The sequence below is a fragment of the Callithrix jacchus genome, chromosome 15, assembly GCF_049354715.1.
Source record: "Callithrix jacchus isolate 240 chromosome 15, calJac240_pri, whole genome shotgun sequence".
Taxonomy (NCBI): Eukaryota; Metazoa; Chordata; class Mammalia; order Primates; family Cebidae; genus Callithrix; species Callithrix jacchus.
Window position 1 is genome coordinate 15048035 of NC_133516.1, and position 26251 is coordinate 15074285.

At 45.7% G+C, this 26251-nt stretch overlaps 1 protein-coding gene across 3 annotated transcripts in view; it reads right to left on the reverse strand.

Moving 5' to 3' along the window:
* ETV5 (ETS variant transcription factor 5) overlaps positions 1 to 16070 on the reverse strand; it is a 66012-nt gene extending 49942 nt beyond the window's left edge. The window contains exons 1-5 of one of the 3 annotated variants that reach the window (XM_017964741.4): positions 15935 to 16070; positions 11212 to 11330; positions 10989 to 11076; positions 10831 to 10878; positions 10687 to 10737 (exon numbers count right to left, since the gene is read on the reverse strand). In XM_017964741.4, the coding sequence (XP_017820230.1) occupies positions 10687 to 10737; positions 10831 to 10878; positions 10989 to 11076; positions 11212 to 11256 (232 nt within the window). In that variant the 5' untranslated portion in view covers positions 11257 to 11330; positions 15935 to 16070. Of the gene's footprint in view, positions 1 to 10686; positions 10738 to 10830; positions 10879 to 10988; positions 11077 to 11211; positions 11331 to 13812; positions 14033 to 14299; positions 14450 to 15934 lie in introns of those variants that run through there. The other 2 variants (XM_008981351.5, XM_035274689.3) reach the window with 2 other exon arrangements.
* Positions 16071 to 26251: the final 10181 nt, after the last annotated feature.

Consider the following 26251-nt stretch of genomic DNA (forward strand, 5'->3'; position numbering starts at 1 on the left):
GCTCTTTTAGACCTATAGCCACAGAGCTGGAGTGTTGGTTACTTTCATGCTTAAGAGAACAGCAGGAAAAATATGTGAGGGCCTGGGGCTGGGCATGGTGGCTCACGCCTGTAATCCCAGCACTTTGGCAGGCCGAGGCGGGCGGATCACTTGAGGTCAGGAGTTCGAGATCAGCCTGACCAACATGGAGAAACCCTGTCTCTACTAACAATACAAAATTAACTGGGCGTGGTGGCACATGTCTGCAATCCCAGCTACTTGGGAGGCTGAGGCAGGAGAATCGCTTGAACCCGGGAGGTGGAGGTTGCACTGAGCCGAGATTGTCCCATTGCACTCCAGCCTGGGCAACAAGAGTGAAACTCTGTCTCAAAAAAAAAAAAAAAAAAAAAAAAAAAGTGAGGGACTGGCCTGATTACACCAAAGGGGGATCTAAGCATTATTTTAATCAGTGTTTTACTACTTTCCTCAGGCATCTAGCTGTTCAAGGAATTTTAATATTCAACCTGTAGAAATACGATAGATAACTATTGGTTTTATTTTCAAGATTGAGAAAGAGGTCTAAGGAAACCCCTGTCCTCCCAACTCCAGTGTTATCAGAGATGACAGGGTGGTTTCCTCTACTGTGACCTTACATCAACCACAGTGGATTTTACCATGAAGGGCTGCTCACAGTGGATCATGCAATCAGGATAAGGGGAAACAGGACATTTTTCCTGAAAGGAGAAAAATCACAAAACTAAACCTTAAGCTTTAACATTCCTTCTATAATTTACTCCCAACTTACATAATTCTCATCTACACTGGCACTAAAGTGAAATGTTAACAGTACTTGAAATAGGATTTAAGTACTGTGCAAAATCTTATCTTTAATTTCAATTTGAAAATTCATCCTTAAAATCTGACAGGAGAAAATCCAAACCCTAGAGAAATGAGTTTCTTCCCCCAGAACTATGCCCTTCTATGTATAGCCCCACTTCTCCTAAAAGCAGAAACTCGGCAAGTACGTCAAGGGTGCCTAAACTGTGACTTGCTCCCTAGCACATGCAGTCTTACTGGGAAACATAGCATTAGCTGCTCAAAGTCTAAATGCAGCCTAGCAACACTTGGCTAGTGTATGTGTTTAAAAGAGGAAACAGAAAATGAGAAATAGCCCTCACTAGTTTTTGTTCTATTTATCCAGAAGGTCATCCCAAGGACTCTCAGAATTCTGGGTTTGATTGAGACCCTTTACAGAGTTACTCTCCACCAGCTGGAGGCTGGGGCAGCTGGGGTGGGAAGGGCATGCGGTAGAGAATGCGGTGGTGTGCAGGCTGTCCTTGCCAGGTGTCCAGTGTGCAGAGCAGGCACTGTGGACAAGGCGGACATAAAGAAACACGTGACAGACAGCTTCTTTGCTTTTGGAGACACTTAGAGCCTAAGAAACATGATTTGTTTCCTGTTTCAATAGGAATAAAAATTGGGAAGCAGGGACTATGATGATTATTTGTCAAAATACTGAATATCTCAAACCCTATGCTGTTTTCACCTTCTTCCAGAAGAAATAAAATTCCATGGCTGCTGGGTAAGAAAAATATGAAGAGGGAGTTGAGGAGAAGCAGAAATTTTCTGAGTCAAGATATGCCTCAGCACAGCACAGCAAAGTTATCCCTCCTCAATTATTCTCTATTAAAATTCAGATGAGGAAATCTGGAGTAGGCTCCAGGATCTGGCCTTTACTGTGGGTGACCATGTGGAAGAGACATCCCCCCTCTTCTTTTCTACCTTTTCTATGGGAAAAGTATAAAAGACCCTCATTAAGTGCTCTTGCAGGCCATTACAAAGCATTTCCAGGCACTCAGCTGAAAAGTGTTTATGTAAGCGAAGTCCTTTTCAGCCCCTCTGGAGAAGCACACGTATCAGCATCCTCCTCCACAGCTGATATCTAGGGTTACCTCCTGAGAGGTTTCAAACTCTCTCACAAAAGGACAATCTGCCCAGGCCTGTTCTTTTTTTAATAGGAGAGGGAAGGCATGCTTGCAAGACCGATTTATAACAAGGGGAAAAAATTCCTGAAGCAAAACACAAGTGCAAACTGCCATATTAAGGTTGTGAGGATGAAGAGAAGGAACTAAGAGGAGCTCTTTAAAATCCCAAGGAAGTTGCTCTGGATCATTACTATCAAATTTTGTTTTTGCCTTTTAACTGATTGACCTGTTTATGCTCATCCTACGTCCCAGGGCTTTCTTGGGAGTGTGTCTGTGAGCTGCTGGGTAAGATGTTGGAGGATGTTTAAGTGTGGAAGCAGTTGGGTGTGGTGGCTCGAACCTGTAATCTCAGCTATGTGGGAGGAGGATTGCTTGAGGTCAGGAGTTCCAGACCAGCCCGGGCAAGACAGCAAGACCATCCCCCTCACCCCCTTGGCCAACGAATCAATGAATCAATCAATCGAGGGTGGATGATATTTTGAGGCATGTGCACACTTAAAACCAGGCCTGATTTTGGCACGATGAGGCTACTTTGGTTTGGGGACTGCTCAGAGGCTGGGTTTTTCTGGTACTTCCAAAGATTCTCATTTTTGGAGGCAATACATTTGATTAGTGTGCAGTGGAAGGGTTGCAGCCACAGTGAGGTTCCCCCATTGCTCAGTAGAAAAGTTTGAGTACAGTCATTTAAAAAAAGCATACTTATCTGACCACAGTGGAAAATTAAACAGGAGAAAAGGCAAAGGAGTAGAAAAACTAAAACTTCGTCTCTCTCGTGTTAAAATTGTAAGCCTAAGCAGTAAGTGTCTGTGTCGTGGCAGGCAAACACCTGGGTTGTTAAGGCCTGGATGGAGGGGAGGTCAGAGGGGAAGAGCAGGCAGGAATCCTCAACGGGGAGCTAAAGCCACAACCCCACGGAAAGGAGATAAAAGGGTAACAGCCTCAGATCAAGTCTCAACACCTCCCTCTCCAGGGGAAGCTAAACCACCCTCTCCTCTATTATCACTCCCTTTGGACAGCTACAGTCTAAAATAAGAGACAAAGTAAGGGGAATGGGGTTCACTGGCTTTGTGGGTCAGCAGCAGCTCTTCCCCATAATCCCAGACCATCAGCCCGGCAGTTTAAGGGTTAAAGTCAGCACTTACAAGAAAACTCAAACCCCATTAAGCCCAGGCTTGGAGAGCAGGGAGCAGCAGGGAAGCCAAAGGAAACTAATTTTGGAGGCTCTCCAAGCTGCCAATCACAAGCATATTTCTAACAGTCCCAGTGTTGTTTGAGTTGGTTGTTTTTCCACAGGCTGCACAATGGGGTCTGGTTATTCATTGAAAAAGTCTGCAAGTGAGCCCCGCCCTCCATTCACAACCAATTTGGAATGCTCCATTCAGGCAAGAGGGGGAACCTGCAGCTCTGCTAGCTGGGGCAGACCTAATAGTGCTCAGCGCCCAGCTGTCGCCGCAGGGACGCTTGCTCGCTCGGTACACTGTGTTTATGTAAGAAATTCAGACACGGCAGGGGCTCTGGCCTGCTGTGCGCCCTTCCTAGGATTGAAATGGCCAAGACCCTTGGAAATCTGCAAGGGCGTGCAAAAGTCGGCTACAAGTAAGGTCACAAAGTGCCCTCTGGTAAAAGGGGAAAGGCAAAAGAAAAACTATCTTGTGCAGCTGGGTTCAGACCCTGACTGTAGCTACCAGCTGAGAGAAACAGACTTCAGCGGTATTTCTCCTGCCCCAGGGTGAGCTGGTTTGCATTAGGGGGGACAGCTTTCTCTGGAAGCCTGCCTCTCCAGACTTTCTTTCCCTTTCACTGCTGGTAGCTACATCGGGAGCCACCTGGCTTCCTCCCTAGGGGAGAATGGCTCTGGAGACACTATATTTTCTGGCTGCAGAGGAGAAGGGGACGAGCTACCTATTACAACAATTTCACAGTTCCTTTTTTGGCTTTGGATCCAGCCTGAAGAGTTGAGAATATCCTCCTGAATGCTGTGAGACATCAAAAGGGAAGAAGGTGGAGATCTAAGGTTGGAGGGTAAAATGTACACCAAGACTTTGCAAAGTACAAGGCAAAAAACTGGTTTCGTTTCTTAAATATTTTTTTCCAAACCTTCAATAATCACCCTGAGGGAAAGCTGATGGAGCCGGTCTGACAACCAGACTTTATTTCAAGGAAAAGCATACCTCTTTATGAAAAGCAAACCCAGGAGATACAGTTGAGCTCATGGCTGTTCCCTTTTTTTCATCACATATTTGGCTGTTTTCAGATGTCTCATGTCTACTTCTCACTGCCTGCCCTCACATCCCCTCCAGCGAACTCAGTGCCACTGGAAGCATTTCTCTGAAGTCCTTCTGACCACAGATTCCCCATTCCATGCCTCGGCTGTTCAGATCAGCCTCAAACTTCTGGCCTCTTAATAGCTAGATCTTATCCTGCTCGCTGGAATCTTGCACTCTGCTTCAATTTTCCTTTAGATGCTTCTTTCCTTTAAACAAGGGAGCCCCCTTTATTTTCTATGCAGAGTCCTCTTACTGTGGAATTCTTTTCCCTTTAACATCTAAGTTGCTAGCCCACTGTCATTTGCCTGCCAGGCCTAAAGGTGTACTTACATCATGGTTATAATTTATACAAATCCACTATAACTAGTGCGGGCACATACTAGGGGCCTGGTATCTTGCCACTCCTTTAAGACAAGCCTAGAGGGATAGGACAGTGATAGAAACTGACGACCAAAGCCTCTGTTAAATCAGCTTGATGAGTTCACAAAATGAATTTTTAAAAAAGCAACCTAATCCGGTAATGGCATCAGCATGCCTGGCACTTGTCCAAGAGCTGGGAGCTGCAACATGACAAGCCTCTGAGCTCCTTGGATTCCAAGTGGAGAAGCACTGTGTGCCAGGGCACAGATGGGGCCCAAGCTGCCTCAAGGGCAGCCGTATGCCCGAGAGGGGGGCTGTCAGCCTCTGAGGCTGGATGTACTTTACCACCACTAAAACCCAAGAAATGTGTGGACGGAACAGTTTCTCAGCAGAGAATCACACACCCCACCCCAACATCAAGGAGCATTTTTTCTGGGGCTGAAATTAAAACAATGATACTACTAGCTGGTAGAAATGGGAGACAGCACACATTTTCAGCTTCATTATACTACCCATGTCTTACTCTTATAAAACTGAAGAATGCTGAAGAGGAGGGGATACATGGTAATTTATTGATCGACGCCAGAATTTTGTTACTTCTGGCACCTACATAAGTGATCTTGACACAGATATAACTCCCCATTCCAAGCCTTTCTCACCAAATACAAAGGACTGGGAAGCCTACTGGGTTTTGTTAAGACGACTAAGAGCAAAGAGACACAGAAGAGTAAGAGAAAAATTCAGTTTTGAATAGGCCTAACTGAATTAAAGGTAGATGAAAGCAGATTTTGTAAAACAGACAGCTCCTTTAGATAAATGGGTACTGTAGGTCTTGGAGATCTTGGGTCCTTAAAATTATGGAGTCTAAGAACCTTCGAGGCTATTTAAACAGGAAGGATTTCAAATCACTGAGCACTCTCCCAACAGTAAGGTACCAGGCTACCTAACAGAGACTGAAAGTAACACTGTAAAACTTGGAGTGCAAGAATCTCTCTCCCATGTTTTCCTCCTGCTTTCTTCAGCATTCTTTTCTACCTTCAGAACTACTGACTCCTCAAAGTATAAACCAATGGCCTTATTTTCCCTCAAACCTCTTAAAGTGCCCACTGTTTTCCTTCTTACCTTGCCAGTCAAAAAGACTTTAGGACCATCCTTTTGAATAGAGGTGGCCCAAGCAAGAAAATGTGGTATTCTGCTACATGACACCTACGACCAAAGACCAAAATGATGTACCCGCTCCGAAAGAAAGGCGCTGCCTCTGCTATACTAACCTCACACATTAATGAAGAAATCCTGCTGAATAACCTCATCGTGAAACAGGATTAAGATCAATGTGTTTTAGGCTCCAGGGCTGTCATAACAGTTCATTCTATTTCCCCAGCCATCTATTGCAATGTATTTATGAAAAGTCGATTTTATCAGTTAATTAGCTAGTCCTTAGGAAATTACTTGTACTTCCTCCCGTTGTTCCATTCTTTTTGAAACACAGATCTAAAACGAGCACTTTGAGGGGAAAATGGGGTCATTTGGATCTTAAAACAATTCTTTAGGCTAATTTGGTATGGAGGCCATGATTTTGAAATAAGATTTGTATCATGCTCTCTCCTCAGCATAAAATAGATATCTTAGTTACTCAAGATGCTAACAGGTATATATTTACAATATCATAACTGAAATAAGTGAGATTAAGAATCAGAAGTGAAATGTGTATTTAAGAAACTGCTATTTATATATGCTAAAATCTAGTAATATACTCTTAAGTACCCAAGCAATCAGTTCAGAAAAATGAATGGAACACATCATCTTACCCCACCTTGAAACACTCTGAGTTCCAATCTTATCCATGGCATAGTGAGCTCTATGAAAATGTGTAGTAAAGATGTACACACATCTATGCACTGACCCAGATTCCCTGGCTTAGTAGCTCTGTGTTAAGGTACACATTTAGCTACATACACACTTTCATACATATATACACATGTACAAACACTTCTTTATAAATACATAGGACCTATGTACACAGTTCTATCTGTATACATACTAAGGTGTCTTCTAGGAAACAGGGCAGTTGTTTTTTGTTTGTTTATTTGCTTTTTAGTGATAGGGTCTTGCTCTGCTGCCTAGGCTGGGGTACAGTGATATGATCACTGTTCACTGCAACTGCAATCTCGAGCTCCTTGGCTCAAATGATCCTTCCAACTTGGCCTCCCGAAGTGCTGGGGTTACAGAGTGTGAGCCTAAATATGTCAGTTTTAATAATTTTTTTGTTTTATAATTGCTCTCTCTTTTCCAAATTCTAGATGGAAAAACTCAAAGCATCAAGGTATTGATTAACTTTCTCAGGATCATAGAAGGAAAAGAACTGAGTGTTGAACTGGACAGTCAGAGGTCTTTCTGATGCTTTCCTGAACACCATCTCTAGGTAACTGAAATGATAGAAAGTCCTTAATATACTTTAACATGCCACTACTCCCTGGCTGTATAGCTTTGAGAGCTTCTTGAAGAATATTATTACATAAATCTTTTTCTTATTTCACCTAACCCTTCCCATTTGTTCCCACTACTGGTCAGTCTCTCCAGCTATTTGGAAATTGCTGTGAAAGGAGTGGGCTGGGCAAGACTGTCTACCAAGGACATCCAACCCAAGCTATCTGAGATCTTCAGGGTTACCTCTTAGGACCAAGGGACAATGAGGCACACTGGTAGAATCCCATGATCTATAGGTTTCTATTCCCTTGAATTTGACCTTTAAGAGTTTCCATGTTTTACTGATATCTATATTTGTGAGGCAGAGGTGAAATCTGTACAGCTGGAAGTAAGCTGCGCATTTCTGTAAGATATAAAAGCAATGGTTTCATTCACTCAAATCAGACTTAAGGATGTATCCCTATGGGCAGGAAACCCAATTCTGAGAAACTTAGAAAATATAATCTCTTTAAAAGCTGAACTTTTATTGTCTAGAGAAAAAAAAAGCCATAATCTTTAAAACTGACATTCCAAAATAAAAATATTACCTACATTTCTTAGTATTTCTTTCATGTATACAGTAAACTCACATATATACAATGGAAAATTATCAAATCATCATTAATAGGAAAGTCTGATTACCAGTGGCCACTGGTAAGACCACCTGTTACAGGCTGGGCATGATGCCTGTAATCCCACCACTTTGCGAGGCTAAGGTGGGCAAAAGTCAAGAGTTCGAGACCAGCCTGGCCAACACGGTGAAACCCTGTCTCTACTAAAAATACAAAAATTAGCCGGGTATGGTGGCAGGAGCCTGTAATCCCAGCTACTCAGGAGGGTGAGCGAGAATTGCTTGAACCCAGAAGGTGGAGGTCGCAGTGAATGAGCTGAGATTGAGCCATTGCACTCCAGCCTGGGCAACAGGAGCAAAACTCTGTCTTAAAAAATTTTTTTTTTTGTTAAAAATGTTTTTGATACTGTAGGAAAAAGGTTTGCTTTCCGCTGGCAAATCTAAGTTTGGCTTATATTCATTCATTTATTGAGTCAAACCAACTCATAACGTTTCATTAAATTTGAATGAGTTTTTTCCCTTCCCTGAAAAAATCACAGGCTCTTCCAGAAAATGACTGGAGTGAAGCTGGTCCTGAGCTTAAGGCTGTGGAAAGTGCTGATAGAGAAGTGCATGCTTGCAGCCAGCTGGGGGCTCTGCCAGCTCCTCCCCGTGCTTCTGCTGTCAGTCTGAGCTGCAGGCAAACCTAACAGCAAGAATGAATGGCTCAAAGATGCACCACCCACATCTCTGTTCTTGCCCAGCCTCTTAGGCTAGGCATTCCATTTAATCTATCCCTTCAACAAGCTCTACCTCAGGAAATAAAGTCAGGGGAAAGAATCCTTAGAAGAACTTTTCAAGGTTAGTCAACCATCTCTTTTATCCTTAGAAGATAGAAAGGCTCAACTTAGGAAGTTAAAACAAAAAGTAAGCAAAGTAAAAAAAAAACATGTCATACTTGGTAAGCAGACATCTCCCAAAGTACCTCCATTGATGGTACGGAATTTTAATTAGAGAACATAGCACATTCTAGTTGCTGAGCAGAAATGATTTCTAAAGAGCCAAACACATTGATTGATTTCTTCATTTTAGCCTAACCCCACAGATAAATATCTCTCCAAATATAAATCGTGCTTGCTGACAAAGAACATACCCTTGCTTCAGCACATGCAATCAATTTGAATGCAGCCATCTCATCTCCCTTTTGACTCTTTTGGGTTACAGAGAAACAAACAAAAGTGTCATAAAAGCATTTCAAAGAACCTCTGCCAAGAAAGCCACCTCCCAAACAGACTGCAGTTTATGCTGCTTTGAGCAAGAACTGGAAAGGCTGGGCCAAATTGTCAACACAGAACAAAGTTGGATTACAAACCCTGTCTTTCATCTTGCAAACACACACACACACACACACACACACACACACACACACACACACACACTTTGGGTTATCTTTATTTAGTCTTTCAGTGGCAAGCTTCCCAATCACTTGAAAGCAATCAAAGGGCAATAATTAACATGCATTTACTCTCTTCTAGAACACATCGGCAGCAAGCTGTGACAAAGCTAAGGTAACCATGCATCTGTGTGTTACAGTTTATTCCCTTTTACAGTTTCATGGCATTGTGCCTTGGACATGAGGCCTATCATTAAGGAATGTTTAGCTGGTACCTCTGTTCTTATATTTAAAAGATTTGGAATACCCAGCTTTTTACTTAGAGAGAGACCTAAGATACTCTCTCTCCAGTGGCATTTTTACACACATACACCCACCTACCCAGAGATAAAACAAAGCTGGGAAGAGTCTGTTGGTCCAAAATGAGAAATTGAGTCCTTGCATGGCTCAGGTGCTTGCTATTATAAACTATGACTAACAGACATGAATTTCTCTATGATGCAACTCTCAAGAGAGGCAGCATTTTCTCCAGGCCTCTCTTAAACCTGCTCATTCGCCAGTGACTAATGCTCTCTAGAGCAGCCCTGTGCTGCTCAAATTTCATCAGCCAGCTTTGTCCTTGATAGCTCCGCCTAGACCATAAAAGCTCCCAAACCTGTTGAGGACAGCCCCCAAAGATCAGGGCAGAGCCAACCATGCCCCTGCCAGTGCTGAAAGCCATCTTTTGAGGTTCCCACTGCATTTTATTATCTCCAGTAATGAGCACTTAGTGGCCATTTTAAGAAAAAGTTTCTCTGAACAGCAAAGCCACAGCAACTACATGAAAAATAAGAGTAAATCGGGCCACCCTGGGACCACCCCTTGTCAGCTTAGGAGTAGAGACAAAATTGACAACGTGTTGGATGAAGCCAAAGTTAAATGGAGTTTTCCATTAACTATTTTCTGCACCTTTAAGAGAAAGAGAAATGTCAGGTTCATGATTTATGTCAAGGACTTAATTTATAAAACAAATTTTAAAAAGCTATAAAACAATGTCTGATTAATAGATGCTTGATCCAACATCACATATATTATGTTAATTTATAATTTTGTGCTTAAAGGTTTGCAATATTCCGTTGTTTGTTTTTGTTTTTTGAGACAGAATCTTGCTCTGTCACCCAGGCTGGAGTGTAGTAGAGCACGATCTTGGCTCACTGCAACCTCCACCTCCTGGGTTTAAGTGATTCTCCTGCCTCAGCCTCCAGAGAAGTTTATTGGAATACAGGTGTCCGCCACCGCCCCCGGCCAATTTTTGTATTCTTAGTAGAGATGAGGTTTCACTATGTTGGCCAGGCTGGTCTTGAACTCCTGACCCTCAAGTGATCCACCTGCCTCAGCCTCCCAAAGTGCTGGGATTACAGGCATGGTTTGCACCCGGCCAGCTTTGTAATATTCTTATGGTAAAATGAAATTTAGGATAAAATTATGTTCAGTAAGTCTAACCTACAACAGAGTAGAACACTTTAGAAATAATTTTAATAAGAAATAAAACAGAAGTTTCCAGGGTTAACTCTGAATCATTAGAAGAAACTAAATGCATACCACTGTCTAAATCTGTTCATAGCTGAAAAAAGCACATTCTAGACATGGATGATCCAAGACCAAACAATTTCAGAACAAATGTGCCATCACCAGAAAGGTACTTACAGTTATCAGACTGAAAATCTGGGACAAACTGTTCATCATCAGGAACTTGTGCTGGAAAATAGATTTTTATTTTAGACCTTTAAGTTTTATTAAAAAGCACAGTAAAATGTTTTATATGGAAAATAGGACATCCATGAAACTTGCCTTCAGCTAACCAAGCCTCTTGAAGTTGACTGAGATCCTGAAACAACTCTGAAATCAAAAACAGAAGACCCCAGAATGAAGAGACTTCTTCTGCTAGGGAGGAGACAGGGAAGAACCTACATGCTACAGTCACTCACAGGCAGGGAAAGCTTTACTACCTTCAGAATCGTGAGCCAGATCTGTGTCCAAAAACTTCCTCTTTCTGTCAATCACAGGCCGCCCTCTACATTCCTCAGATCGAGATTTCTGTAAGAGGCCAACAGACAGTGAAGACTCAAGTGTAGTGAAGAGGTCCAAAGGGGGTCGACTCACTAAACCAACAGCGGGATGACTCATATTGAAGAGGGAGGACAAAACAAACCAAAAGCCGCAGAAACTTACCCCTGGGACCATAAAAGGGACTTGCTGATCATAAAACCCATCCATGGCGCTTTCAACGTCTCTAATATCACTTTGAGAGGTTTCAGCATTGAGTAATTTCTGGGGGAAAAGGGATCCTCCTGTAATATGAATTTGGGAGATTTTAACTAAGATGGGGGAAAAAGAAATGAAACAATTTTAGACTGCTTTTCCTTTAGGGCATGTGCAAAATTATTACCCTTCTGTGAAGTACTTAAAACCTACTTAAGGTGTAAGCTTTACAGACCAATGCTGGGCTTGATTAATGGTATCAGAGGTGCATGATGTACCTAGTGCCAAATCCATTTATCCAGTCATCATTTCTTTCTTTTTTAAAATCATTAAAATATAGATTTGCTACCGTCTGTCCTTTACCAAAAAACAAAAACCAAAAAAACCTTGTTCTCATTATAAAAGGGTGATTTCAAGATTCTCTCACATCTTCCAGGGCATTTATAGTAGAGTTTTAAAAAAAGAGATGACTTAATTTTTGACAGCATAGTGTCAGGAAGCAGAGAAACTGGGTTTAAGTATTCCAAATTATTCGCAATTAAAGATTTGACATACATGTTGTTTCTAAAAGCATTTTGTAGGTCAGTATTAAAACACTATATATAGTTCCTGGAATAAATTGATCAGAGGTATACTTATCTTCACACAAAACTCTTTATTTAAAAGAAGTCTAAATAGATGTGGCATCTTGTAATGTCACAAATATCTCTCCGGCTGCTTACAGAGATATTTGTGACATCTCCAACTTCTAAAAGAATAAAACGTCTATGAGAAGTAATGGATTTAAAAAACTAATTCCATTGCACGTGTTTACAATACATCTCTACCAAAGGTCTTTAAAAACTCAGGTTTTAAAAGTTTAACCTCCCCCCCACCCCAAATGAAATGAAACTCATTTCAGGACTGGTAAGTGTTGAGTCTGGGGAAAAAGGCTGGGGTCAGAAGAGAGAAAACTTCTCCTAATGTGGGTGGAATAAAGTAACAATTTTAGGAAAGTACCATCTTCCTAAACACTTTTATTCTCCAAATAACACCGCTAAGTCAACAAAATGTGGGAAAACATTAATTTCACTCACTCCAGCTTTAAACTGCTTAAAAGGTTAATTTCTTTGGTTTAACATATACAAATTTTAAACAGGAAACTTTCCCCCCAGTGGGCAATTCCATTCAATATGTTTTTCACACTGTGTATAGCATATCAAATTTTTCATAAATGAGCAGGATACAAGGAAACCCTTCACAGCCAGCCTCCTCCTCAGCACTTTGGCCCAAGTAATCAGGTATTTTCAAAGTCAAAGGAAAGAGAGGAGTAAAATATCACACAGTTCATAACTTTGTAGAAAAACACTTGCACCAGCCTGCCTGCGTGCCCGTCCAAGCAGCACAAGAAACATTCAGAATAATGCCTCTCTCAAATGTCACCAAACCTTATACAAATCTGAGAAACCTCATCAGTGAGTTGAGGGGCATGAAAGACGGTGCTCTGTCGATTATCAAAATCTGTTAGATTAAATCGTGGCCTTAGACATTTTGTAAACGTCTGTTGGGGGCAAAGGGACAATGAGTAGGAGACAAGAGGGGGAGATATTTTTCAGTCTCCTGATGAAATACTTCACCGGGAAGAACAAAAAAATCTTCTAAAAATTTAAAAGAAATAAACTGCCATAAACGAACCAAAAAGAGACATTCCAGGGCTAGAAAAATTGTATTCCAAGCACAATTTTTTTTTAAAGCCTGAAGGAAAGCCTCGAGTTCATCCAGGAGTTTAAACCACTTCCTCTGCACCCCCACCACCCGCGCCCCGGGCGCCCCCAGGAAAACTTTAGCACCGCGCAGCGGCGCGATCCAGGCCCCTCCCCTGTGGCGCGCAGCGGGCCCGGTTTTATGAATGGGAGAGCGAGCCGCGGCCGCCACATCAGGTAGAGGCTGTAACTGGATCTCTCGCGCTGGGCCCCATTCACAAAACAAGACACACTTCCACCCAATTCCCAGCCTTCCCCATTCATGAAAACTCCTTCAGCTGCGCCCCCGCCCCCACTTCCAACGCACGCCCAGCCTCCGACGCAGGCCCCTCACCCCAGCGTTTTAGGAAGAAAGCTCAATGCTTCATTCACAAAAAGGGAAGAAAAAAAAAAAAGCCGCAGGGAGAAGCGAGCCAACGAAAGAAACCCGCTTCATTCATAAAGTCACCCACATTCATAAAAACGAGGTGCGGCGCCAGGCGCTACCATCCGCTTCCAATCCACCCCCACCCCCAACATCTCTCCTAGGCACCCCTCCTCGACCAGGAGTTCGGTTCCCCACCCCCCGCGAGTTTTCTCCACCCTCTGAAAATGTGGCCAGAACCGCGAGGCTCCAGTATCTTTCTGTGCGACCCCCTCCACACCCGTGTTATCCCCACCATCCCCAGGCCGCTGTTCCGGTGCGCCCTGATTCTCTCGGGAGTCGCCGCGCAGCCCTCAGCCTGCTGGGGTGGCAGCAGGGCGACTGGACGTCCACTTTCCACCACCTGAAACTTGCAAGGCCTGCGTAAGTTCCTGGTCGACCCTCGCCCCCGCAGGCTGCACTTGCCTGTGTCATTTACCCCTCCCGGTGCTCTGGGGGGGGCAGCGCCTCTCCGACGTGCCCCTCAAACTGCTTCCCGCCCCCTCCTCCCAACTGCGGAGCTCCGCCGAGCGTCTCTTCTCGCGAGCCTCCAAGTCCCCTCGGGGCTCTCGAATCTCCAGAGACGGTGAGAGCCTCGCAGCTCCGCGATCCCCCATCCACCCGGGAGCCCCCGCACCCGCGCTCCGGGGCGCCTCCCCCACGACGTGCGGAAAGCCGCTCGCCCCGCGCTCCGGAACCGTTAGCCGTACCCGCCCGACGCCTCACAGGCATCAAACGGGACCGGGCCTCGGGGGGAGGGGGCGGTCAACTCGAGGGGGGACCACCCCACACGTACTGCACCCCGACTTTGGGGATTCTGAATCAGCCCGTGGACTCTCGCTGGCTGGGCCTTTTGGACCCGTGGCCGGACGCCCCTTCCGATTTTCCCCCTTCCCCCGCAGAGCCCACTCACCTGAGGCGGCCGCTCTCCTCCCCTTGCAGCGGCCCCGGCGGCGCAGGCGCGCTCACGCACGCGCGCACCGGGCCTGGGCTCTTGGGCGAAAGGCTGTGCCGAACCGCTCCGAAGACTGTGAACCGCTCCGCGCACCAGCGGCTGGACTCTGCGCCGCAGCTGCCAACCAGGCTGGAGCGCTGGCCCGGCCCCCCGCAGTCCGCAGCTCCGCCCGCCGCCATTGGCCCGCGGCCCTAGCCCAGCCTCGTTCCCATTGGCCCGAGGCCGTTCCCGCGGCTGTCCATCACCTCTTGTTTACCCTGACTGCGGGCAAATCCAGCCCAGCCGCCCCATCAACTCCGGCCTCCATTGGCCAACGGTGCATCTCTCTCCACCCCACTCAGGGGTCTGTTTTACATAATTTATGCACCGGGGGCCATTGGCCAATCAGCATAGGCTTGTTTATATAATGAATGTAAGGACGTTTTTCATTCATAAAAAACGCGACCTGAGGGGGAAGCTTAGCTGAGTCAGTGAAGCACTTAAAGGGGCCGAGGCCAGGAGAAGCCGCTGTTACTTCCCTTCTCGCCGCTCTCCCGACTTTTCCCCGAGGCGTGATTCTTTCCCCCGAGGCGTGATTCTTTCCCCTATCCCTCTCACCCTCACTTCTCCATCCAGCGAAGCCCCGACCAGGATTGGGTCGCTTGGCGCCAGACGTTCGCAGCTGCAGCACCAAGCAAAGTTACCATTTTAGAATTCAGGGGAGAGGAATTCGTCATTCCACACAGAGACTCGCTGCCCGACCTGGGCGTTTAGCCCACGGAAACACAGAAAACGGAAACCGAGCCCTCTAATCTTAGTTACCTTTAAGAGAGGCCTTAATTTCTTTTAACCAGGTTTCCAGTGGGAAGAATAAGCAGCATCTCCTTTTAAAATCTCAGCTCTCAAACAGATTTTAGTTACTATTTTATACTGGCGAGGCCTAAGGCCCAACCAAATCCCGTCTTCTCTTTAATTGCGCCTCGTAACCTCCGCCTGGGTAGGTTCTGTAGTCGCGGTAAGACAGGGTTCGGGCTCAAAGAAATCCTCTCCGGGGACAGCCGCAGCCAGTCCACCGACCTGGAAACCTAAATCCCTCCGAAACCGGCTTGCAGAGTTAGACCGCTTTGCTCCCTCCCCGGGCTGCTTGTTTTCCATTTAAGTGTTGAATGCAAGATGGTGTATTTGCGAATTAGATCCCGTGCAGCTGGGAACGAGGAGAAGCGGCTCTGCTTGCCAAACGATAGGGCACTAACTGCAATTGCTGAGATTCTTAACAGGGTGTTCCGGGAAACAAATAAACAAACAATCCTCTCCCCTCTCCGCCCCCTCTACCCCCTCCTGTGAAGACCATGGGGCGGTTCTATCTTCTCTCCGGGATGCTGGGGGCCTGTGAGGGAGCTCTGTTCTCGTCCTGCTGGAGTGCCCTGCCATTCATGCCGCGTGCCAGCGGTGGGGAGGAAAGATGCCAAGTGTTAGGAGAGCCCCTAGCAATGGGGGTCCCAGGGTGGCCAACCCTGGGGCTGTTCCTACGCCCGCCACCCCCACATTGTGGGGAATGCAGTGTGGATTTTTAGAAAAAGTAAATAAATAAATAAATAGTTAAAGGTTGCCTACCTTCTTTCCTATCTGCACTGTCTGTCGTGTATAGCCCTTGAAATGTTGGTGCGCACCTAAGCACCCTGCAGCCCCCGTGTGGAGTCCTGGGCTCAGCACCGACCAGGCACACTCAAGCTATTGACTTTGAAAGACTGAAAGGGGCAGGACTTGACGAGCGGAAAGTGCTCTGAACATTTAACAGGCAGTTCCTTGATATCTACTTTCCTGGTGGAACATTTTGCTTCCGACTTCAGCTTTCCCTTAGTGCCTTTTCTCTTTCCCCAAGTGGTGCCGTTTCTGTCTGGTGGCTGGAGATTTCATACTGGTACAGTTGTTATCTGAGCTTATTGCTGATGTTCCTGAGAGCTCTATCTCCCTAGCTCGATGGAGGGTGCAGGTAAGCTCCCAGATCCTCCCCCCCAGTTTCATCTACCCCCATTCCCACTCCCACTCTTCCTCTATCCCATCGCATGTCATCCTGCTCTCTAAACTCATTTTTCTAAAAGGGCTTTCTTACTCCTCTACCCTTAAGTCTCTCAGGCTCCCACCCTCCGGAAGGCTTACAGCCCACAGAGCCACATATCCTCACCATATAAACCATAGCACATCAATCACACTTTATAACTTTGGCTACAGGCAAACAGTGCAGCACGCTTCACAGCAACTTCCTCCACAAGGTTGGACTTGATGCCTGGAGTTTGGCTCTTGTGACCTTTGCCTCAAGCCAAGGCTGTCCATTCCACCTTGGAAAGAGAAGTTGGATATTTCTGGGTTGAGTAGTCACAAACAGTGGCTCAGTTGGGAGCAGGGGAGGATTGGGTGATAGGTTTTTTTCAAAATAAAGTTATCTTGAACACATGATCATACGTAGGGATTTACACGAGGATAGAGTAACTGTCAATTAATTATTTAGATTATTTATTCACACAGTAAACATTTTTTTTTTTGAGACAGAGTCCTGCTCTGTCGCCCAGGCTGGAGTGCAGTGGCCCAGTCACGGCTCACTGCAACCTCCACCTCCCAGGTTCAAGTGATTCTCCTGCTTTAGCCTCCCGAGAAGCTGGTATTATAGGTGCCCACCACCATGCCCAGATAATTTTTGTATTTTTTAGTAGAGACAGGTTTCACTGTGTTGGCCAGGCTGGTCTCGAACTCCTCACATCGTGATCAGCCTGCCTCAGATGCCCAAAGTGCTGGGATTACAAATGTGAGCCACCTTGCTCAGCAGTAAACATTTATTTTGTACCAGATATTCAGCCAGACCTTGTTCTAGGCAAAAAAGTTGCAGAGCTGAATAAGACCCAGTCTTTGCCTTGGAGGAGCCCGGTCTGTGTAAGTTTAGTATCTGGGTTTACTTAGCACTTTATAAATGACTTGTTCATGTCTATACAATTCTTCAGATTATCTCATTTAATCCTCATAATAATAGTACCAAAGTGGTCAGACTATTTATATCTCCATTCTGTAATACACAGTTTAGGCACGGAGAGATTAAGTAATTTGTCAGTGGTCACAAAGCTTGAAAGTCGGTTACACTTTGGGAGACTGAGGCAAGTGGATCAGGAGGTCAAGAGTTTGAGACAAGCCTGGCCAACATGGTGAAATCCTGTCTCTACTAAAAATACAAAAATTAGCCAAGCATGGTGGCAGGCGACTGTAATCCAAGCTACTTGGGAGGTTAAGACAGGAGAATCGCTTGAATCCGGGAGGCAGAGGTTGCAGTGAGCCAAGATCACACCACTGCACTCTAGCCTGGGCTACAGAGCAAGACTCTGTCTTAAAAATAAAAAAAAAAGAAAGAAAGTAGGTTGCTGAACCTGGATAGGAACCAAGGTTGTCACATGCTAGAGCCCATATATGGGAGAACTAGTATGTGCCTCTCTTGTTCAGCGACCACCAGCATATATCATTTGAACACAGTGGTAAAGGACAGAGCTGGTTAAAGTCAGGGAGGCAGACTATAGCTCTGAACAGGGTTAGGAAGGACTTTGGGATATTCTGAGTGGTCCGACAAAGGAAGACTGTATCTGGCTGTGAGTCTCCCATCACAGAAGGCATTTATGGATAGGGTAGAGGAACTAACACATTTTCCAGGATAGATGAAATCTGAGGATTGTTCCATCTCTCAGAGTCTCCAATTCCGGGAATTTGGAGCTTTGTGCTGCAAGGGGAATGACAGCTCTGGGCACAGCAATCTTGGCTGTGACTTTAAAAGTCAGGGTACAGCCTGTGATGACCTGGGCCAGCTCCTGGGCCCAGGGCTCCTCACTGTTAAATGTTTCCTGGTGTCTTCTCTTGACTCTTTTTTTTTTGAGATGGAGTCTGGCTCTCTTGCCCAGACTGGACTATAGTGACACGATCTCAGCTCACTGCAACCTCCGCCTCTCTGGTTCAAGTGATTCTCCAGCCTCAACTTCCTGAGTAGCTGGGATTATAGGCGTGGATTAACTGCCATCATGCCCAGTTAATTTTTGTATTTTTAGTAGAGATGAAGTTTCACCATATTGGCCAGGCTGGTCTCAGACTCCTGGCTTAAGTGATCTGTCCACCTCAGCCTCCCAAAGTGCTGGGATTACAGGTGTGAGCCACTGGGCTTGGCCTGTCTCCACTCTTCTTCCTTATTCTCTTTGCTTCTCTTATGATTTATTTCCTCAGCTCCTCTTCTCCTCTTGTTATCTTTGCCTTTACAAGAGTAAAGGGTAGTATTTAGAAGTTCTTTGTGTAGGCGCGGGCTCGGTGGCTCATGCCTGTAATCCTAGCACTTTCGGAGGATGAGGTGGGTGGATCACCTGAGATCAGGATTGTGAGACCAGCCTGACCAACATGGAGAAACTCTGTCTCTACTAAAAATACAAAAATTAGCCAGGTGTGGTGGCAGACACCTGTAATCCCAGCTACTTGGGAGGCTGAGGCAGGAGAATCACTTGAACCTCGGAGGGAGAGGTTGCAGTGAGCCAAGAGCGTGCTATTGCACTACAGCCTGGGCAACAAGAGCGAAACTCTCCATCACACACACACACACACGCGCACACACACACACACACACACACACACACACAGTTCTTTGTCTAGTACACTAAGGCTTCCCTTCTAGGAACATAACTTACATGGGAGGTTTTGTCGAACAAGCATGTGTTCTAATTATCATGCCCTCTCCTCCAGGAGAGAAACAGGATTGGAAAAGAAAACAAAAAGAGAGAGCAGTCTTCTGGAACATTTGTATAATGTCAATCTAGCCTTTGTCCTCTGACAGTAGCAAAACTCAGTCACAGCAAGATAACTAGACCCTTGTTCTTTAAACTCAATTTGCAGTGAGTCTTGAGGGAAACAGTGTAGAAGAATAGAAAAGAAAGTACCTTGCCCCAAGCCCGAGAACTGTTACTTTTTAGAAGACTGCTTTTAGAATTTTCCCCTCAAATGCCAAAAGCAAGTTACTGTATAAGGCAGGCAACCCTGTCTTGAGCTGATCACCAAAATAATGGTGGGAAATATGGAAGCATCATGATCCTCGTTTCTTGTACTGGAAAAATGTCTCCTCTTTCTCTGTTAGAAATGCTGGTGTGAGTGTAGGTCTGCCTAGAGGTTGGGGTGTGGGCTCCTGGGGTCCTTTCCATTCTTGTACAGGGGGAGGAAGAGATTTGAGGACAGGGTCAAAAAGGTACTGAAATGTCAGCCAGGTGAGGTGGCTCATGCCTATAATCCCAGCACTTTGGGAGGCTGAGGTGGGAGGATCACCAGAGGTCAGGATTTCGAGACCAGCCTGGTCAGCATGGTGAAACCCCATTTCTACTAAAAATACAAAAATTGGGTGGACATGGTGGTGCGTGTCTATAATCCCAGCTACTTGAGAGACTGAGGCAGGAGAATCTCTTGAACTCAGGAGACAGAGGTTGCAGTGAGCTGAGATCGTGCCACTGCACTCCAGCCTAGGAGACAGAGTAAGCCTTTGTCTAAAAAAAAAAAAAAAAAAAAAAAGAATAAAAGGTACGGAAATGTATTTCTTTAAGGGAGAAATTGAGAATCTTATCTTTCTTTCTAAAATTCAGAAATAAAGGCCCTAAAAACTTAAGAGAGAAAAGAAAATCTGTTAGCTTCAATGTCTCTTTAAAAAAATAGGGGCGGTATTGTTTTCAGAGTTCCTTCTAGCCAGCGAATAGTAATAGCTGACATTTACTGAGCACTTAATATGAGCCAGATGCTTTGCTAAACACTCCACATGCCTTGTCACAGTTAGTCCCAACAGCAGCTCTCTGCGGGAGGTACTATTATCATCACCTCCACTTTTTTTTTTTTTTTTTGAGATGGAGTTTTGCTCTCGTTGCCCAGGCTGGGAGTGCAGTGGTGCGATCTCGGCTCACCACAATCTCTTCCTCCCAGGTCAAGCGATTCTCCTGCCTCAGCCTCCTGAGTAGCTGGGATTAGAGGCATGTGCCACTATGCCTGACTAATTTTGTATTTTTAGTAGAGACGGGGTTTCTTCATGTTGGTCAGGCTGGTCTTGAACTCCCGACCTCAGCATCACCTCCACTTTTCACAGGTGAGAAAGCTTAGGTACAGAAAGGTTCAATCAATTGCTCTAGGCCACATAGCTAGTATATAGTAAGAAAAGGAGTGTGCCCAAATAGCAGAGCCTGCCCTTCCAGGGCCTGCCCAGAAGCCACTCTGCTGTGCTGCCCCTGCCTGCCCTGTGGAAGCTGTATGTGCTTAATGACAGCAGCCAACACTGCAAGAACAATTCCCGGTGCCAGACTCTGTTTAGGGGCTTTGTTCTATTAGCCGACTTGATCATCCTAATAACCCTGGGAGGCAGATATCATTATTCTCCCCATTTTACAGATGAGGAAAGTGAGGCACAGAGAGGTTAGGTAACTCGCCCAAGGTCACACAGCTAGTAAGAGTTGGAGTCGGGCACCGAATGTCGATCCTGAGCAGAGTCCTTGCTCCATTGCCTTCGTTCCTGCAGTCTCTCGCTCTGCCCTCCGCCTCGCCTTTGGGGCTGTCGCTGCTTGCTTGCCACTCCAATGAGACTTGCTATGCTTCCTTAGGGACTTGCTTCAGCAACTCCAGCCAGACTTCTGAGTTATTGCCCTGGGCTGGCAAAGATTTGTCTTCAGGAGAACCACTTTAGAAAGAGAATGAAAATGTTTACTGAGCATCTCCAATATGCCAGGCTCTGTGCTAGACACTTGACATACTACAGTGTTTCATTTAATACTCCCAATCTCTCTTAGAGGTGGTAATAATACCCAACTTGCTGATATGAAAACTGAGGTTCAAAGTGGGTTAAAATCATGTCTGAGATTTCTCAGTTAGAAAGGAGCAAATCAAGTTTCTGACAGAATGCATGTTCTTGACCCTCTGATCCAGCCGGCCTGTGGGACCTTATTTCTTTCCTGGCTCTCAATTCTTATGAAACAGCCACTATCAAGAAAACCTGGGCTCGTCACGATGGCTCACACCTGTAATCCCAGCACTTTGGGAGGCTGTGGCGAGCAGATCACTTGAGGTCAGGAGTTTGAGACCAGCCTGGCCAACATGGTGAAACCCCCCCATCTCTACTAAAAATGCAAAAGCTATCCAGGCATGGTGGCAGGTGCCTGTAATCTCAGCTACTCAGGAGGCTGAGGCAGGAGAATTGATTAAACCCAGGATGTGGAAGTTGCAGTGAGCTGAGATCATGTCATTGCACTCCAGCCTGGGAGACAAGAGCAAGACTGAGTCTTAAAAAAGAAAAGAAAAGAAAACCTGGAAGAGCATGTTCTATTTAGATTTCTGATGGCTGACAGATTTATTTCTTAAGCCCACAACATTAAAAAGAAACAACTGGGGCCAGGTGCAGTGGCTCACACCTGTAATCCCAGCATTTGGGAGGCCGAGGCAGCTGAATCACTTGAGGTCAGGAGTTTGAGACTGGCCAACATGGTGAAACCCCGTTGCTACTAAAAATACAAAAATTAGCTGGGCATGGTGGTGTGCGCCTGTAATTCTAGCTACTTGGGAGGCTGAGGCAGGAGAATCACTTGAACCTGGGAGGCGGAGGTTGTAGTAAGCTGAGATCACGCCACGGCACTCCAGCCTGGGTGACAGAGCAAGACTCTGTCTAAAAAAAAAAGAACTGGGTGGAAATCTCAAGAAACTTCCCATGGCTTCCCCCTTGACTTCAAAACTGAGTTCAGCTCTGCAGCAGAATCTTCACAACGCCCATATGACCCTGCAGTCTCTCCCAAGCCTCCTGAGTCCTTTGGTCTGGCCATGCAGGGAAGAGCTGTCTGGTCCTGGAGCCAGTCACACACCTGCATCCTTCTCTACCTCTGAGAAATTTGAAGGACTGCCTGTCCCCCATGAAGGAGCCTCAGGCTCCTGGACTTTTTGGGGATCCTGTGTTGGATCTTCAGCGTTTTCCTGCCCCTTTTCAATGTCAGGTTGTTAATCAGAACATCAGATGCGTTCAGCACATGCTTCTCCAGCTCCTCACATCTGTTGTGATTTTCCACCTCTGATCTGCCACGGGCATGAAAACCAGGAAACCAAGTGTTTGAAATGGGCGTAGAGAAAGAGTCCACAGGTTCCAAGTGACAGCTAAAGCGCCCCTCCAATGAGGAAGTGGATGAACTTGGATGTGTAGACTTGGCAAAATCTATTTTGACTGCTCAGAGTCCTCTTTTTGCTTCCTTTTATGCCCTTCCTGGTGAGTTTAATGTGACTAGGGGTTAACCCGTGCTGCGCCTTCCTTGGACTTTGGCTCCTAAAGTGGGAGCAGGCTGACTCAGAACTTGCCCGACTCGAGCTACGAAAGGGCTTGCTTCGGCATCTCCTGCAGCTCTACTGGAAGAGAAGACTAAGGGCTGGCAGGGCTGGAGCGTGGCTTCTTCATGGGCCTGTTTCAACGTGGCAGCTGGAGAGCGGGTGGTAAGGCGGGCGGTTCTTTCAGCTCTTGGCTTGGTCTGTAGGCGCCCACCTCCGCGGAGGCTCTGCCGGGCCTGTGGAGTGGGCTGTATTTATTTTGAGTTGGACAAAGGGAAAATCGACCATGGCCAACTGACAGTTGAGCCCCCAGAAGAAGTGTCCCATCGGTGGATTTGATCGCTTGGCTTCAAATGGGGGGTTCAGTCTGCCCTTTTAGTCTGAGCGTCTTCCCACTCATGGCCATGTCAAACCAAATAACCACAGTGAGTGTTTAAAAAGAAGTATACATCCTCTTCCCTCCACTCCCCATCGTGTTTCTTGCTAATAGTCTGTCTTGAATTTCTCTTGGCTCTGGGGCAGCACAGTCTCAGTTTAAACCAGACCCATCTGAAAAGCTCTTCTCATCCCCACTCCTCTCCCTTCTCTGCCTTCTCACCTATCAAAAGGCCAAACTATATGCCTAAAAATATAAAATATGAGAACAGCATCCCATTCCAGGAGAGCCCTGAAGGCGCCCAGGTTCTCTGTCTGTTCCTTCCCACCCTAAGGCTCTCCTTGAGAGTGAGACGCCAGCACTCATGGAATGATTAGGGGGCACATGATTAAGGGGATTAGTTCCCATCCCCATGCTGACCTGTATTTCTAGGAGGCTGGAAGATTGGTATCCAATTCTCAAGAGGGATTATTGGCTCCATGTAAGGGAATGTTCAGGTGTCTCAATTTGGGCCTGTTTTGCATGTTTGTTTACTTTTTAATCGAAGTATAACATACATACAGGAAAATACACAAACCAGGCCTAGCACAGGGGCTCATGCCTGTAATCTCAGCACTTTGGGAGGCGAAGATGGGCGGATCATGAGGGTCAGCAGATTGAGATCTTCCTAGCTAACACTGTGAAACCCCATCTCTACTAAAGATACAAAAAATTAGCCAGGCATGATGGTGGGCACCTGTAGTCCCAGCTACTCAGGAGGCTGAGGCAGGAGAATTGCTTGAACCCGGAGGAGGAGGTTGCAATGAGCCAAGATCGCACCACTGCACTCCAACCTGGGTGACAGAGCGGGACTCTGTCTCAAAAAAAAAAAAGAAAAAAAGAAAAGGAAAACACACAAATCATAAATATATAAGTCAACGAGTTTTCACAAAGTAAGCACCTCTGTGCATTCAATAACATGAAGAAACAGAACATTCCCGCTCCCTTCCTCATCCCACCAAAAGCTGCCATCATAGCCCTTACCACTCACTAAATCTCCCTCCCCTCGAGGGTAGCTACCATCTTGGCTTCTAACATCACCGCTCAGTTTTGCCTGTTTTTGTGCTTTATATGCATGGAATCATACAGTGCATAATGTGGCATCTGGCTTCTTTACTTCAACATTATGTTTGGGAGATTCATTCATTTTGTAGTACAGTATATAGCTATATTTCATTCATTCTCATTGCTGTATAATATTCCATTGTATGAGTATACTGCAACTCATTGACCCACTTTACTGTAGTGAACATTTGGGCAGTTTCCAGTTTTAGCTGTTTTTAGTGACGCTGCTGCGGACACTGTAGTAAGACTCCAACACATCTTTTGGTAAACATCAACCTAATTTGAATGGGTTCACTTAAGATGTAGTCACAGGAATTGTTTTAATCTCTTATTTGTTTGAAAAGTGACAGAGACTCATGACAAAAATTTCAACATCACAGAAAAGTGCAGAATGAAAAATCAAAGCCCTTATATCATCTCCTAGCCTGTATCCATTTTCATGCATGATGAACAGTTTCTTGTGTATCATTCTATTTTGTATTGCCTAAACAACTATATCTAAGTATATGTGTTACAGCCTTTTAAAAATATAAATTGAATTTTATTATACTGTATGTCTGCCCTTAAGTCCCTTCCACGCCACCCTGTAACACTATAGAGTCCTAGCAATGATTGCGTGAGCATATCTGGCCATGGAAAGTGAATGGTCGGTCCTTCGTTCTATCAGATAATGCTGAGCAATCACTGCTTTTGTTTTGTTTTGTTTTTGAGATGGAGTCTCACACTGTCACCCAGGCTGGGGTGCAATGGCATGATCTCGGCTCACTACAACCTCTGCTTCCTGGGTTCAATCGATTCTCCTGCCTTAGCCACCCGAGTAGCTGAGATTACAGGCGTGTGCCACCACACCTGCCTAATTTTTGTATTTTTAGTGGAGACAGGGTTTCACCATGTTGACCAGGCTGGTCTTGAACTCTTGACCTCAGGTAATCTGCCAGCCTCGGCCTCCCAATGTGCTGGGATTACAGGTGTGAGCCACCGTGCCTGGCCTGGGCAATCACCTTTAATGGGTTCTTGTTAAGGTAAGACACTTGGGAGTTTGGATAGCAGTAAATTTCATGTTCACTTCTAGAAGCATTTGTTGAGTTGCTGGTGTCCTCAACTTAGGACTTGTCTGAGAAAAGGTCATAGTCTAGTGGGAGGTAGGAGAAGGGCACAGGAACAAATAGCTATTGTACAATGTTTACAGGTGTCGTAATAGAGCTCTGTAAACGGGTTCTGGGAGTACAAATGAAGGAGCAGTGAGTACTTCCTGTGGGGTCAAAGAAGGCTTTAGAGAGGGTTGACATTTGGGACAGCCCTTGAATGATGAATCACTCAACTTTGCTTTGCAGAGCAGGTAGCTTTTCAGGCAGAGGGAACAGCACACACAAACATATGGGGGCTTGGGAATAGCTGGCCCATCTGGGGACTGTCGATTCCTCATGTGTGTCTAAACTGTAGAATGTGAGGTCAGGGAGGAGAGATGGCTGAGAAGGGGCTGGAATGGATATTTTAGGGACAGGACATCAAGGGTCTTAGGTAATCATTAAAGGAGTGACAATTCACATTTTGGAATGAGTGAATACAACTCTTAGGCACTTAAATCAACCAGGCTGGATGTGGTTGCTCACATTTGGAATCCCAGCACTCTGGGAGACCAAGGCAGGTGGATGGTCTCTTGAGCCCGGGTTCAAGACCAGCCTGGGCAATATGGTGACACCTCATCTCTGCAAAAACATTGCAAAAATTAGCCAGGCATGGTGGTGTGGGCCTGTAGTCCCAGCTACTTAGGGGAACTGAGGTGGGAGGATCACTTGATATAAGGAAGTGGTGGTTGCAGTGAGCTGAGATTGTGCGCCACTGCACTCCACCCTAGGACAGAGCAAGACCCAGACTCAAAAAACAAACAAACAAATACCCAACCAACCAAACAACCAAACAAAAAACAAAATCAAATAAATCAACCAAAAGATAAAGATTTCTTTAAACATCCTTTGTGACATCTTCTGTTAAAGCACAGATCACGGCCGGGCGCGGTGGCTCACGCCTGTAATCCCAGCACTTTGGGAGGCCGAGGTGGGTGGATCACGAGGTCAAGAGATCGAGACCATCCTGGTCAACATGGCGAA